Genomic DNA, 15,838 nt, shown 5'->3' with positions numbered 1-15,838 from the left:
CTCGCCACTCTGTCTGGCACGGAAGCCAGGTTCCTGGGGTTAATGCTTGCTCAGCCTTGGAAATGTGACAGAAGTTGCCAATCTTGGTCTCTTAACCCCCATGGGTTAGCTGACAAACTCAACCAGAATTGGGCAAATTGAAGCTTCTACTCTATTTACCAGACAAACTAGTTTCCTTTCAAACTGACCAACAGATAAAGACAACTTATGGTCAGGTGTCTGAAGACTTCAAATAAGTATGACATCACCCCACAATCAGGAATAATGAGACCATCAATGCAAATTATGGCTCTTAAGCTAAACAAAGCTTATTGTGCTCAGGGAGACAAACCACCTACAGTACCTAGAGTGAACTTCATGAGGGTCTGTTTGGGGTCCAAGATATAATGCGACTCTTCTTTCACATCAACAATTGTGGCAAACTCCTTCACGAGAGTAGAGCTCGGTGCACCCAGTCTCTCTGCATATAACCAAAATAAATTGGAATCCAAAAGGTAGATATTCAGGGTCTTGTTGGTTCTGCAGCTCAGGCCAGTGAAGGTTGTGCTAGTGAGGCCCACTTCAGGAAAGTGGTACCTGTTCTCCTCAATGTGAGGAATGGAGCTCAGGGCAGTGGACTCACAGCTCTTCTCTAGGGAAGAGAATGCAATGGCCGGGGCTGTAAAGACATCCTGTTCAGAGCCAGTGAAGCTTGCCATGCCCCGGGATATGGTCCTGCAACATGCAGTATAGTAGCTGAAAGGGCTGTAGGAGGTTAAAAAATTGCTGCATTCTATGCTACCCGACACCACGTGATAAAAGGTCTGCTCCTTGAGGTAGAACGAATCCAGAGCGGCTGCCATGTCGAAGAAGCTGCACTGTGGCACACTCACTGAGCTCGGCTTGGTACCACCCACTGTCTGGTTGACACACAGTTCACAGACATTGTGGGTCCTAGAGAGGGCTGGCCCCTGTGGCACCACCACCGTGTTACAGCAGGGGGACGCTGACATCAGCTGAACATCAGGCAGTGGAGCTAGCAGCTCTGGCGCCAGGGACTGGAACACAGGCGCCTCCACCCGCCGAAGGTGTTGAAGGAGGCGCTCCACCACCTGGTCCCCATGACAGTTATTGTACTCCAAGGCCACTTCGGTGATCTGAAAGACAGTGCAGGGCTGGTAAGAAACAGGACTATGGATATAGAGAAGGCAGCTTTGCTGCCTAGACAGCATCCCTGAGTCACATAGGAAGAGCCCAGGCCAACATTGCCTCAAAGGAGAAGTGGTCATACCAAAACCCTTCTGCTCTAGCTGCCCTGGAACTCACACAACTCCAGCCTCTGTCTCCCAAGTGCTGGAATTAAAGGTGTGTGCCACAGGTCTATTTTTCACAACATGCCCCTCTATCAGCAAGCACTGAACCATTGTTCTGAATTAGAGGGTTCTAGAAATGTCTGCTCACCATAGATAAATGATGTCCAGCCCATAAAGCTGTTCAGCTCAGGGTTGTGTCCAGACCATTCAAAGAATCAGAACAGGCTTGAACCCTCTTGCCTTCCAGGTGAATGTACTTTCTTCACACCTCTAACATTCCCCTATGCTGTCATTTTTCTCCACGTTTAGTAAGTCTGAAAACTTCCCAAATACGTGTAGATTTAAGTAAACTTACAGCATATATTCTCCCAAATGTATTCATGCCTTCCAGATCACCAATCCAGCCTGCTCCCAAACTGTCCATGCCCATCTTTCCTTTCTAGAGTACCTCTTCCCCTCCCTGTACCATTGTAACTGGGTCTCAGCATCATCAGGCTAGAGACCAGCTCATCCTCTACTTCTGCTCGGTCTGCTCAGGCCACCACCTTCCTCTTCCTTACAACCGAACTTCCACACTGATGTCTCCTTCTAAAGTACAACCCTAAGCATAATGGATACTCCTTGGCCAAGTGATATTTGGTGGCTTTCTATTACCTGTAGGATAAATACAGTCATACTCTGGCCCATTTGCCTTTCCAGGCTCATGCTGCCCCCTTTAGACCAGACCAGGTCTTCTTATAGTGCTGTACCTTACTGATGCCTGGCCAGGGACCCTGCCTCTTCCTCCAGCTGTTGCTAAGACCCTCAAATTGGGAGACTGCTCAGGTAAAGGCAACCCCACTCTGAATGGTAAACGAACTAGCTTCTGTAAGTCTAGTCCCTGACACCCCTCCCATAATCTCAAAAACTTCTGCTAGAACATCTCTTTTCTTTACAGGTTTATGGATCCTCACTGATAGGACCAAGTTTGAGCACATGTGAACATATGGCATTTTAGAAAAATGTGCACAATATCCTTTCTTGAGGAGAGTAACCACCTTACTCTCAATTTAGGTCATCTTTAGCTACTTAGTGAGTTCAAAGCCAGCCAGGGCTACATGAAACTGTCTCAAACAAACAAAGAAGTGTGTACGTATATATGAACCATTTAATGAATACACTTTCAATTTAGACAATTTCTATAACAACATTTGTAAAAGATTAATTCAAAACATATTTATAGACTAGCTCTTGGAATAAAACATCACTTTAGGTGGTAAACTGGTGTTTTAAATTACCCCTCACCCATACAAACATCATCATCCATTTTGGACAAGATTCTTGACACTGTGCCAACAGGACAGGCCTTGACAACCCACAAAGAGCCCTGGAACACCCTCCCTGAACTGGTTTATATTCAGTGATACAATAACTACTCCCCAGGGCCCTACACACCCTATAAAACTTCAAGATCCACTACTATATTTTATAAAATCTCCCAAATATGAATATTCATTACAGAAAGAACACTGTTCCTAGATCATTTTCTTTCCTTGTCTGGTTCCTGGTACCTCAAACAGCAGCCATGTAAAGACCACTTTTAATGGAGGAAGGACTGCATGGTGGGTGGCCACTGCTCCTGAGGGGTGAGGCCTCTTACCTCTCTCCTGTGAGCTAAGTAGGTTTTCACACCACGAGCCTCTTACAGAAACAGTTCCGAAAACAAAATTCATGGTACACCCTGTTAATGTGTTTCAATCTATGTCATGTTTAATTAACGTAAGCAATTAAGAACTTGGCAAACAATTGTAAATGTTTGGGCTGTCAATACTTCTGTTGTCTTCTATCAAAGAAATTGTAAGTGTAGATGCCTCTGCTTACTTGATTCATGCTGTGATTGCCTGAAAGATGGCTCAGAGAGGAGAACAAGTCAAAAGGACACTACAGGCCGAGACAGACATTTCCTTTGATTATTAGCATGTTTCATAATATATAGCACGATATCTTAAAAATGCTCTAGGGACACTAGGGAGCAGTGTCCCTGGTGTAAGGATCTATGTTTTCTTTGTGTGCCCACATGCAGATGTGGGGTGTGTATGCTGGCGGAGTATACGTAAGGGAAGTTGCCCATTCCTAGGCTTAGTACAGCCACCACTTGGTCACTTCTGACCTACAGGAAGCCCACAACTGTCACAAGGGTCCTTGCCTACTATGCCCTCAAGAGTGTAAGTTCAATTTTCTGCCCATACCTAGGCTCACAATAAAAAACAAAGATGCCCTGAATTCTCTATGAGCCAACAGCTCTCCTTACCCAAGTGTGATGATGCTCTTCCTGCCAAGCTTCTCCTGCCCTCTTCTGCTGGGCTCCTGCTCTCTAGGATGCCACTTCCCTCTTTGCTACTTCCTGAACTTGGCTTGGCTGGAGTTAGACTGTCCTCTGACTAATAAGCAGGCTCTTAGTTCCCAACTGGACTAGCTTCTGAGACCAGACACCTGCAGTTGCCACACACTTCTTTCCCTACCAGCTCCCAGTACTCTATGAACACTGGCCAGACTGACCTGACAAATGGAGGGAAGTGCACAATCCCATCCCTACATGGAGGGAGGGTGACAGACTCCACCTACTACAGAGCACCCTAAGAGCCCTGTGAAGAGTCACACGTGAAAGTGATTTTTAAAAATGCCTGTTGGTAGATACTAGAAACAGAAGATTTGGGGAGATGCTCATCTGAGAACAGAAGGCTGAAAGCAAGGCCTCTCTCTGGTGCCAAACTCAACCTCAGCCCTCTGGAGTGAGGGTCTGGACTCCTGCCAACACAACCCTGCCACTCTGCATGCCCAAGTCAAGGAAGACAATATCCCAGAAGTAAAAAGCTACAGCCATGGCTACTAGCAAGGCTGGAACCTTGTCTTTCCTGCAAAACCTTTGATGGCTCTTAAACTAGATGGCATAGAGGCCTGGGCATGGTGAAGAGACTCTTGGATCATAGAGCATTCATGCAGTGCACATTTTCTAAAGAAATGCAGTCTTGAGAGCAGTTCAGTGGAAAGGACAGAACTACTTCACTGCTCCCTCTTTTCCTCCCTTGAAGCCAGGCTGTACACCAGTTAGAAGGCTCCCAGCAGGGAGAACAACTTGAAGCGGATGCTGAAGAATAGCATGGTGAGTCTGGATGATGAGAAGTTCCGCCCCAGCCTCCAGAGCAGTGCTGAGGGGCTCAGGGATAGGCACTGTCTGCCTGGCCTGCTCTCTGCTACATTGGCTGTCATTGGGCCAATTAAGGGATCCTTGAGGGAAAGAAAAAAATAAAACCCTAGTAAATCCAATTTAGCAATTCCAGGCTCTCTCTGATGATTATTATTGCTCCAAGTGCCTCCAAACGATCAATGTATAAAATAAACTCACGCCTAGAGAGAACAGATATCCCAGAAAGCGGAAACATTTGTCTCTGGAAACCTGTCAGTTCCGTGCAACAACACAAATCTAGAGAAAAAGGCACACAGCACGACTGCAGCTGTGCCTGGCCGCTGTGCTGCTGCCCCCAGGATGGCCCGTCTGGAAGCCTGGCCAGTCCCATGACAGTGGCATTTTCTAGGCCTTAATCAGCTTGCTTGTGTCCCCAATACCCTCTAAAATGGGACCGTCAGTGCAACAGAGGATGTTTGTCTGTGTCTGGGGAAGCGATTTCACCTCCCTTCACTCCTATTCACCCCTGACCAGAGCAAGAAATAAAGATGGTCAGAGAATCTGGAGGAATCCCTGTCCTAGGCAGAGACCACTGAGCCACAGCTACTATTCCTGGTGGCCACTTGGATGATAGATTAGTGCCCCTGAATGTGGAAGAAGAGCTATGAGAGGACCACCAGACTCCTACCTCATCCAGGAGAGGATGCCTCTCAGCTAAGGGATCAAAAGGTATGAATAGGAAGAGTGCTGGTCCTTTCTTCAGCTCATTGTTCAATAGCAGACTCTTGCCTCCATGGGGCTGCAGCCATCGGAAAAGGGTCTCTTGGTTTTCTGAGGCCCACTTGTAGATGTTCTCAGCTGTGAAGTTCATGACTTCCCTGGGGAAGACCTGCCAAGGATAAATTGGAGAGAATAAAACAAGTGAGTAGGACAAGGCAGAGCCAAAGTGCCAGCACTGTCCTCCAGAGGCCTGGTCAAGCCGCACTGTGAGGGAGAAAAAAAGCACCCAGAGAAGGGACCACTGCTGGCTGTAAAGCCCGCTCTGCCCCTCTCCACACAATCTCAACAGGTGTCTCAACAAATGGGAGAAAGCCACCACGGGAGCAGAAGGTCACTGTCACACCACCTTTTGCTGAGATCAACTCACCTATTCATAGATACTCCCCTGCCTTCAGGTGGCTGTAATGACCGCTAATCACTTTGTCTAAGGAGGGTTACAGAATCTAGGCCTACTGTCCTTGGTGACAGGATGTTAAGAGCTTTACCTTATGCTTGTCAAGTACTGCCCCAGAGGCCCGGGTGGAGCTTCCACCAGGCAGAGGCTACAAAGGCTTTGTTCGTGGTCACCCCAGTAACTGGACAAATTCCTGGCACAGAACAGGGACTCAGCAGACATTTGATGAAATCAGTGAGTGACCTAAGTGCTACACTTTGTGTGTAGCAGGAAGGAAAGAGACACCTGGCATTTTGGCTGTGTTCTTCTGTAACATGAAAGTTTGAAAGTCCAATGATAAAAATCAGAGCTTCAAATACTTTCCAGAGTGGAAGGTATCACAAGATGAAGCATGTGGTAACCACCAGAATGGAGATTTAAATGACTTTATAATGAATGTGCCTGCTGCTTCTGCTCTGTAAGCCATTACTATTCCAGTGACACTTCTTCTGATAAAAGGCATCAGCTGATAAACAACTGAAAGCACCCAAGTGAAGTGGCAAGCCTGGACAGTTTCAGAATCACTTCATGGTTCTCCTTTTCTCCATTTCCCCTTCCTTGCTGCCTCGTGCTATAAATACATGGCGGCTGAAACAATGGCGTAAGACAATGAGAAGTAGCAAAGCAGATGAAGTGACAAGCCAGACAGGAATGAGGAAAGTGGGAGGCAGAGGGAAAGGCAATCACAGCAGTGATGCTCAGAGTATGTCAGTGAGGGCTTAAAAAACATCATCAACATTTCCATTTGGAAAACACAAAAATACATTTAGGAATATAAACAGCAAGAAGAAAAGCACACTATCTGAGATATGAGAGACAGATGCTAAAATGACTGGCAAACAAGGGGCACTGTGTGGTGAGTGCCCAACAGCACTTGGAAAGACCCATGACCCTAAGCTAAGGGCAGAAATCGTCACTGGATCTGAAAGCCAGGGATCCTGTTGAAGGCCAGCAAACCTGTCAACAATGAAAACACCTCAGAGGGCCAGTGAGAGGGTTCAGTGCATAAAAGCACTTGACCCCAAGCCTGATGATCTGTGTTCCATTCCTAGGAATGGAAATGGAAATATATGGTGGAAGGAGAGAATCAACTCCTGCAAATTGTCCTTGGACCTCCACACACACGTGTGTGGGGGTGGGGGGTGGGGGGGGTGTTGAGGGGATGGAGTGAAGATCAGCGCACAACCATAGGCATCAGTCTTCACCTTCTACCTTGTTTGAGGTAGAGTCTCTTGTTCAGTACTGTGTACACCAGGCTAGCCAGCCTGGGAGCATCCAAGGATTCTGTCTTTTCCTTCCTTGTCTCCATAGAATGACATAAGATTACAGATGGATTGCTACCCCCAGCTTTACGTGGTTCTGGGAATCTGAATTCAGGTTCTCACACTAGCTTTGCTCAATGACAAAAATAAACATAACTAAAAATAAAATACTTCAGAAAGATAACCTGTCAGCAGTGACTGTGGAAGTAGCAGGGACACAGATGTGAAGCTCAATGCTCAGAAGTAGGTAAGTGGCAGCAGTCCCAGCAAAATGCAAATGAAATCAGGAAAAAAGGAGACAATGAGAACCTAGGACCTCTGAGCTGAGAGGCTATCAACTTCTCCCAATGTCTTGACAAGAACTTCAACACTCCACTGATATTGTAGGAGAAAAGCTCCTCCCATTCCTGCTCTTCATACAAGAACAAATGAACAACACTTCGCAGTGGAAGCTAATCTCAGAGAACATGGGCCCAGAGCAAGAAATCATGAACTAAGTAACTGCAGTTTCACTCAAGAAGGGCAACTAACAAAGCTGTATCACAATCTAAGAATCTAAGCAAACAAGTTCTAGACAGTGCATTCAACAGCCCTCTAACACAGATTCTTACCAGGGGCTAGGCTCTAGGGTAGGCTTACAGGAATGCTCAATGTGGACATAAAATCACGTGCTCTTTCCTAGGGAGAGGTCCATACATTTCATTCAGTTCTCAATTGAGTCTGTGACCTACATAAGGTTAAGAACCACTGCACTAATACAAATGTGATTTTAAAATACTTACAAGTGATGTGTTGAAATGTCTATGTAAATACACACTTCCAGAGTGTACTAAGGATACCAGTTTCGCAAGATGTTTATTTGTGATAACCCCAAATCGTACTGTTCCTAGGTAATCTGAAACAGAAAATTTTCCTTTATTAAAGAGGAGGCCTAGGCCTTAAAACAACCCCAAACCCATTGATCCAGTCCTAACACGCCTATCCCCTAGGACAACGCTGCTGCTAATCTGGCCTGGCCCCGGGAAGAGCAACTGCAGAAGGTGGACTCTTCGCTCCAGGCACTTAGGCTGAGGAGACTAAAACCACCTGCAGTGAGCTGGCCAGTTGTGTCTGCTTTGCCACCCTGTTGCCCTGCTCAAACAAGCCTACCTCTGGGCCAAAGCACAAGCTGTTGTCTCTGGACATGGCCAGCATCTTGTTCTCATCGTCCCTGACTACCCATGTACCCAGGGGACGGAAGCTCTGGGGAGATGTTGGGACGCTATCCTATTTTGATATACACTTTTAAGTACCTACATTGTCTTATTCATTTATTTAGATTTTTCTTCATCCAAATTCCTCTTAGGAATTCAAGTTCTTATTTATTGCTGGTACCCTAATTGGAGGAGGATGACTCTGAACTTCTGATCTTCCTGCCTCCACCTTCCTAGTACTGTAATTACAGGAATGTGTCACCACAAGCAGTTTATGGGGGATGAGGGATCAAACTCAGGGTTTTATGCATACTTGGCAAGCATTCTATCAACTGAGTGGCATTGCATGCCACTAAATATATGTGAAATGAATGAATCTAACATATACAAAGAACTCACACAAACTGACATTTAAAAAATGATTTAAATGGGCACACCACAGAAAGGGAATGGACCTGGCTAATCACTACATTGAATAATGTGCAACCTCACTCTGAGTAAAGCAAAACAGTACCACTTCTGCCAAACTGCTAAAATTTAAGGCTTAAGAAACACCGAGTACCATGACCAGCAGAGCAATTGGAGCTCTGATACAACACTAGCAGAAAAGGTAAAATTTGGGACTTGACAGAAGTTTGTGGACTGCTAGGAACAAAGAAGGATACCACTAGCAATCTAGGAGTCACATTCAGGGACACTAGCCAGCAGACACTGTACAGATGGAAGAGATGATGAGGCAGAACTATCATAAAGTGCAGAAACATCTCCAAGATAGCAGAACTTCTGTTTAAAGAAACAAAACAAATAAAACCTCAAACTTGGAAAACAGTATTCTTTTCTTATGGGCACATGGAAGTAGAAGTGTATAGAGAACCTGAAAGGGGGTAGAGCTGCACAGCAGTCCCACACACTCTGAAGAACGGGGCAAGAGGAATGCTTGACCTAGGAGGAACTTAAGACCAAGCTGGGCAAAATATGGAGACTTGTCTCTGAAAGAAGAGTAAAACTGGTTTGGTGTTGGGACACAAAGAGAGTTATAGCCTCATATATGAAGCTTTCATTAGTAAAAATAAATAACTAAATTTAAATTTGCTGTTTGTGTACCTGCCACATCATGAGTCTAGAAGTTAAAAGACAACTTCTGCTGTAGGTTCTGGGGATAAGACCCAGGCTGTCAGGCTTGGTAGGAAGTGCCCTTATCTGCTTAGTTGTAGGAAGATAGGCCTACAAGGTCGAGAGATGAGCCAACCTGGAGTCTGCCTGAGGGTCTAGCAACAGGCACTGTCAGAACTCCTGATTATGCCCAGCCAATGAGGTGTGAACACAATGTCACCAGATCAGGACGCAGCCTGGGTGCTGGGAAGAGAGTATATAAGGCTCTCCCCATTGCTGAATAAACAAGTCTGCTGTTTGCTTTTTTTTTTTTTTTTTTTTTTTGAGACAGGGTTTCTCTGTGTAGCTTTATGCCTTTCCTGGATCTAGCTCTGTAGACCAGGCTGGCCTCAAATTCACAGAGATCCACCTGGCTCTGCTTCCCAAGTGCTGGGATTAAAGGTGTACGCCACCACTGCCCGGCCTGCTGTTCGCCTTTTACCTGACTCCTGTGTCTGTGCCCTTGACACCGCACTTCTCACCCCTCCCCCAAGGGAGCCGTTAGGACCCAGCAACACTTAGTCTTCATTATTTTTCAAGGAACATGCAATACTGTAGTGTTTGAACAATTCTAAAATAAAGGGGATGAGTAAGATGGCACAGGGAACAGTGTGTCCTTTCCTATCTTCCCAGATGCTAAATAAGATCTTAAACTTCAATACTTATATCCAAGTAACCAAAGTATAAAAATGTGAAGGCATTCAACACACAAAGGTGTCATCCTCAGCCAGGTGTGGTGGCACACACCTTTAGTTCCAGCACTTGGAAGTAGAGGTAAGTGGATTTCTGTGAGTCTGAGGCCAGCCTGGTCTACAGAGAGAGTTCCAGGACAGCTTGAGCTGTTACAGTGAGATCCTGTAAAACAACAAAAAAAGTGTTCTTCAATCCTAAACCCTACCTGGAGCATTGCCAGGTAAGGAGCTGCTGAGCAGTACAGTGGGAATGCCTCTCTACCATGGTAAACAACTCTAAACCTGACGGGTTTAAAGTGACAAAAGAGAAATATAGGAAGAATAAACCAGAAGTAAAAAGAGTGGTTTGTGAGGAAGCCTGTATATCCCTGAGCAGGGCTGTCTGCACAGGACTCAGAGTCACAGTCATGCCTCACATAAATTCAAAAACTAAACCAAGGGAGATGGAGGGAACCTAGTATAGAATGCTGGCACTAGCAAATAAGTGTAACTGCAAGTGATTAGCAGCACAGTGAGGAGGAAGAGCCAACCTCAGTAACTGCAGAACTATGAAAGAGAGCTGGACCAAGTCCATAAAACTCATTAAGAAATATCTTCCCATAAGGCTATAAACTAGCAGTTCTGAAACTACCAATGCTTCTTTGTATGTAAGTATACTGTCAACCTTTGGGCACCAGGATATTTACTAGTAGGGTAAGAAGTTGTACTGTAGGAGGGGAAGCTAAATGTGTTACACTGGAATCAGAGAACATGAAATAAGCTGGCTTTTAATTTTCACATTATGTATATAATATAAAAATAGGGATATATTTGTATCATGAGGGTATAAACACATGAGCTTCCTGGTTCTATCTGCTAGACCTTGAAGTGATACTACCAAAGAGTACACCCAGCACTCAGACCTTCATCTCCAAGTATCAATCTCCACTGAGAGGCACCAGGCGCTTATAGAAGAGGCTGATGAAAGAGGGGAAGAAATGTGTGTTACAGTCCTAGGGATGGACCCTGGGCCTTCCACACACCAGCAAACACTCTATTACTAAGCCACTCCCCAAGTCCCTTTAAAAAATTTAAGTGATAAAACACATTAAGTTCAGATAATGAAAATATCAGGGGGAAGAAAGCAGCACCTAAGATAAAGTATGAACTGTCAGCACCTATACGACACTGTACACAGGAAAAGGCTGTAGTTAGAACAGGAAAATTAGCCAATAAGGACACTGTTGGACAGATTGCCAAACAAAGCAGAGCCTAACAACTCGAACACAGTGCAATTCTAAATCTTAACTTTTCACACATAAAGACATTTATACAAATCATACTTCTGGGGAAGCTCCTGAACATGGTGGAGACTTTCCAGGAAGAAGTATCTCAAGTTTGCAATCTCATGTGAATAATTAACACTTGGATCAACATAAGAAGTTTACAGTCTAAAGTGGGCACCAGCATGTTCTACAACAGTACTTTGTCACTTATAAAATGAATTCTTTTGTTCTAAAAGTAATGAGTTCCAATATATATATTTTGTTGGAGCTGAAGACTGAACCCAGGGCCTTGCACTTGCTAGGCAAGCGCTCTACCACTGAGCTAAATCCCCAGCCGAGTTCCAATATTTTTTTTTTAATATTTTTTTATTATGTATACAGTGTTCTGCATGTGTCCCTGCACACCAGAAGAGGGCACCAGATCTCATTATGGATGGTTGTGAGCCACCATGTGGTTGCTGGGAATTGAACTCAGGACATCTGGAAGAGCAGTTTGTGCTCTTAACCTCTGAGCCATCTCTCCAGCCTCCTGAATTCCAATATTTTAAATAAGAAATATGAAAGTAAGGCATAACAGGAGATAAAAGGGTCAGTACATGGTCATCTCCAGATATGTAGGGAGATAGAGGTTAACCTAGGCTCCATGAAAGTTTGTCTAAAGGAAAAACACAAAACAACTTTGAATATGTTGCAGAATTTAAAATAAATTGAAACTCGTATTCTCTCCTCCCTTACCCCTCAAAAAAAAAAAAAAAAAAAAAAGCCCAGTATGGTAAAACATGCTTTTAATCCAGGCAGAGGCAAGTGGGTCTGACTTCGAGGCCAGCCTGGGGTACAAACCTAGTTCCAGGACAGCCAAGCTACACAGAGAAACCTCTCGAAAAAAAACGAAAAAGAAAAAAGAAAAATTAAATTAATGAAGTCCATTAGCTTGGTCATTAACCAGTTTCAGATCTCTAGTAACCACATAGTGGCAAATGGTAGCAAAGATGACTACAAATGTGTCAAGCTCCTGGAGGAATATCTTGGTAAGGAAACAACTGCATGTGCCAAAAGCTAATCAGATAAAGGGGACCAGAGCCTGAACTGTGGCTACCCACTCCTGGAGAACACACGGACAGACAACTGGCTTGTTTGGTGCCATTCTTAAGCGCAGACAGGATATGCTCCATGAACATGAGGGGACGCAACAGAAAGGCACTTGTGCAGTCTGGTGGGCTCTGAGTAGTCAGCCATCTTGCTTTGACTTCTCGGTCTTAGCTCCTGGCCATTTGTTAGAGGGTTGGGGCTCTGTGCCAATAACAGATTACACCATTCCAATTCCCAAGTACCCTAGGAACAGCTTCAGTGACCTTTCCTGTTTCTTGCACACATTTGTCACCACCCATTATGTAGCTCACCAAGAGTGCAAGGTTTCCACTCAGGCCAATCTGGACTATTATCAAGGATTTCGTTAGGGGCTTTCTGAATATTCTCATCTCAGTCTGTTTTGTTAAGTACCATTTGCCTTAAATTCAATATTAAATATTAAAACTTCAGTTTAATATTAGGGAGAGCACATACCTTTTGAGCCTTGAACCACATAAATAAGGCAAAATATTAACTTTTCAAATGCTGAAGAAAGAGTAAGAATGGCTACTTTCATTAGAAAACAGACTAGAAGACCAGGTGTGGTGACACCAGCCTTTAATCCCAGCACTTAGGAGGCAGAGACAGGCGGATCTCAGAGTTCGAGGCCAACCTGGTCTACAGAGCAGCCAGAACAGCCAGGGCTACACAGAGAAACCCTGTCTTTAACACCCTTTTCATTTGGAGGCATACAGTAATGGTGCATGTCCAGTGTGGCTATTGAACACTTGAAATGCTAGCAATGAGGAATTGAACCTATTTTAGTCTGATGGTCCATGCAACAGCAAACCAGTCTTAACAATGGCCAGCTATCTGTGAAGGACACAGGACAGGACCCCATCGGGATAATTACCAAAGATGTCATTTCCTCTCTACTCCTTCAGAAAGAGATGTCACACTCCAACTACAAACTGAGCTTATACAATTTAACTGTCTCAGAGGCCTACAACACTTGGTGTGCTGGGAGTACTATACTCAAAGATCCCCCAAAAAACAAACAGGCCAGAACTGAACAATGCAGAACTCTTAGACCCCCAGGAGACTTCTGTGTAAGCAAATCTCTCGGCAATCTGAACAAAGAGGAATACTGGGTCAAGAGACATAGCATATAGACACCTAACGATAAGTATGTCACGGTCTACTTCATAACTGAGCATCACCAGATTAAGCTAAATGGCTTTTAATCAGTACAACTAAGACATAATTTACCTCTTGGGAAATTTCTCTTCTGGACAAATTTTTCTTAGTTCTTTATATTGGGAAACAGTGACATTCCAATAGGTAAACCAGTGTGGCCTGGAAACAAGCCTTATTTTATTATCACTAACTTCTAATTTCCCCCACCCCAGGGTTTTAAAAGAATTGGGAAAAGAATAAGAAGTGTGCAGCTGGTGACTCTTTCCCCAGTGTACTTACAATGATGACGTCAGACTCTGATGACGTCAGACTCCGATGATAAACATGTTTGTTAAATGAAAATCCTTCAAAGAAATGGACACATTGCAGAATGCTTGTTTCCTATGTATAAACTATTGCCAGTACTCCAATGTTCCCCTAGAAATGTAACTTTGAGGTTTGTATATTTTCATGATTCTCCACATAAAACTAAAGCAATTGTATAAGGAAAAAATCTAGCACTTGGGCACTGTGCACAGACATATGCCAGTCCCTGACAAGACACTGCTAAAGTAAACATGGAACATCCTTTCTTGGGAGCTGGACCAGAGGGAAGAGCAATGCAGTGCCCACCATGTGACTTTAGAAGATCATAAACTACAGAGCTAAATAGGCATTGTCACACAGCTTCATGGCAGTAAAATATACACCAGCACAGCAGCAGTCCTGCTCATTAAATTATAAAGCACAGCATTAAGTGCTCACACACTTCCCTTTAAATTCCTTCCTCTCCACCCTTGGAGGAGGAAGAGCTTTCCAGGCTGAAGGATCATGGCATTTTCCAGCTGAAAAAGTTCCCTTATTTTTCCAATGAGAAACTGAAGGTCACTGAGAAGGGGTGCCTGGGCCATGAATGTTTGCCACTAGAGTGACTTGTTCTCTGTGCATGCGGGAGTCCTTGCTAAAAAGCTATTACTAAATAAAGTCCAAGAGAAAATTAAGATAAAGGCTGTCTATGAATTCCACAGGAGTGAGTTCCAATTAGGGAGCAGGGCTAGAAGGGGTGAGCTCTTCACCATGGTTCTAGGCCCCTATCTCAGCTTCTGTATTTACAGTTGTATTATAGGAGTTTCCTGTTGATCCTGTAACAAACTACCAGATATTTAATGGCTTGAAACAACACAATTTATGTTAGGATTATAAAGGGTCAGGTATTTAAAAATGAGCTGCACTGGACTACAATCAACCTTGTGTGTCATCAGAACATGTTCCTTCAACAGGCTCTAAGAATAAATAGGTTCTCAACCCGTGGGTCATGACGCCTTAGGAGTTAAGACGACCTTTCACAGGGTCTATTGGGAAACAGATATTTACATTATGGCTCACAACAGTAGCAAAATTACAGTTATGAAGTAGCAGTGAAAAATGTTATGGTTGAGGTCATCACAACATGAGGAAGGTTGAGGGAGTCCTTCTAGCTCCTGGTAGCTGTCCACACTGCTTGGCTGCAGCCTCTTCATCAGCCTTTAAGCCAGTGATGGCCAGTCAACTCCTTCTCATAACACTCATACTGACTCTTCTGCCTTTCAATCAATATGTAAGAATTCTGACTACATTATCAGAATATACCACCAGACACCAGGATAACATCCTATCTCAAGATTGGCTGATTAGCAATGTAATTTCACTTGCTCCTCACCATGTGACATACAATCACAGGCTCTGGAGTTTAAAAGTAGACTTTAGACATAAACCATTACCTCAGAGTGTCAGCTTCCAAATTTTTAAAACTGGGTTAAGAACAGTTTGTATCTCAAAAGGTGGCAGTAAAGACTGCATCACACAGGGAAAGCCTGGCCCACAGAAATGTTCAAACATCAGCTTACCGTGTTCAGCTCTGTTAACAGAAGCTCATGTATGGATCCGAACTGGAGTGGATCTTGCACAAATGTGCAAATAAATGTAAGCCTGTGATTTTATTCTGTGAACCCTTGGATTTCTTTCAAATTTTCAGTGCTTTTGATTCTTTGTCTAGCAGTATATTTCAACTTCTAAACATTGGAAAGAAAAAAACCATGAAGAAAGAGGAACATACAAATGTATCCCCAAAATAAAACCAAAAAAAAAAAAAAAAAAACTAGAAAGTGATAATGGAGTCATTCTCTAAGTAAACAGGCTCAAGGATTGGAAATATCTACACTCAATTTAATTCTGATTCTCTTGGAGCTGAGGTGACAATGCCCGAGGTTTTGCTTTCCCCCAATCCCCAAGGACCTTACTGACTCAGCAGAATCTCACAGTCACCTGGAGGCAGTGCCCTGCTGAGCCTTTTGTCCAGCTGGAAAACCATGCTTCCCTA

The 15,838-nt window shown here is 44.1% G+C and overlaps 1 protein-coding gene across 2 annotated transcripts in view; it reads right to left on the bottom strand.

The window, feature by feature from the left end:
- Txndc11 (thioredoxin domain containing 11) overlaps positions 1-15,838 on the bottom strand; it is a 65,796-nt gene that overhangs the window by 14,995 nt on the left and 34,963 nt on the right. Inside the window, exons 6-8 of one of the 2 annotated variants that reach the window (XM_036195531.1) lie at positions 7,716-7,828; positions 5,147-5,347; positions 344-1,136 (exon numbers count right to left, since the gene is read on the bottom strand). In XM_036195531.1, coding sequence (XP_036051424.1) covers positions 344-1,136; positions 5,147-5,347; positions 7,716-7,828 — 1,107 coding nt within the window. The remainder of the gene's footprint in view (positions 1-343; positions 1,137-5,146; positions 5,348-7,715; positions 7,829-15,838) is intronic. The other variant, XM_036195532.1, reaches the window with a different exon arrangement.

The sequence above is a fragment of the Onychomys torridus genome, chromosome 8 (genome assembly GCF_903995425.1).
Source record: "Onychomys torridus chromosome 8, mOncTor1.1, whole genome shotgun sequence".
In the NCBI taxonomy this organism is placed as follows: Eukaryota; Metazoa; Chordata; class Mammalia; order Rodentia; family Cricetidae; genus Onychomys; species Onychomys torridus.
The sequence above is the reverse complement of the archived record's forward strand: the minus strand, read 5'-3'. Positions and strand labels throughout refer to the sequence as shown.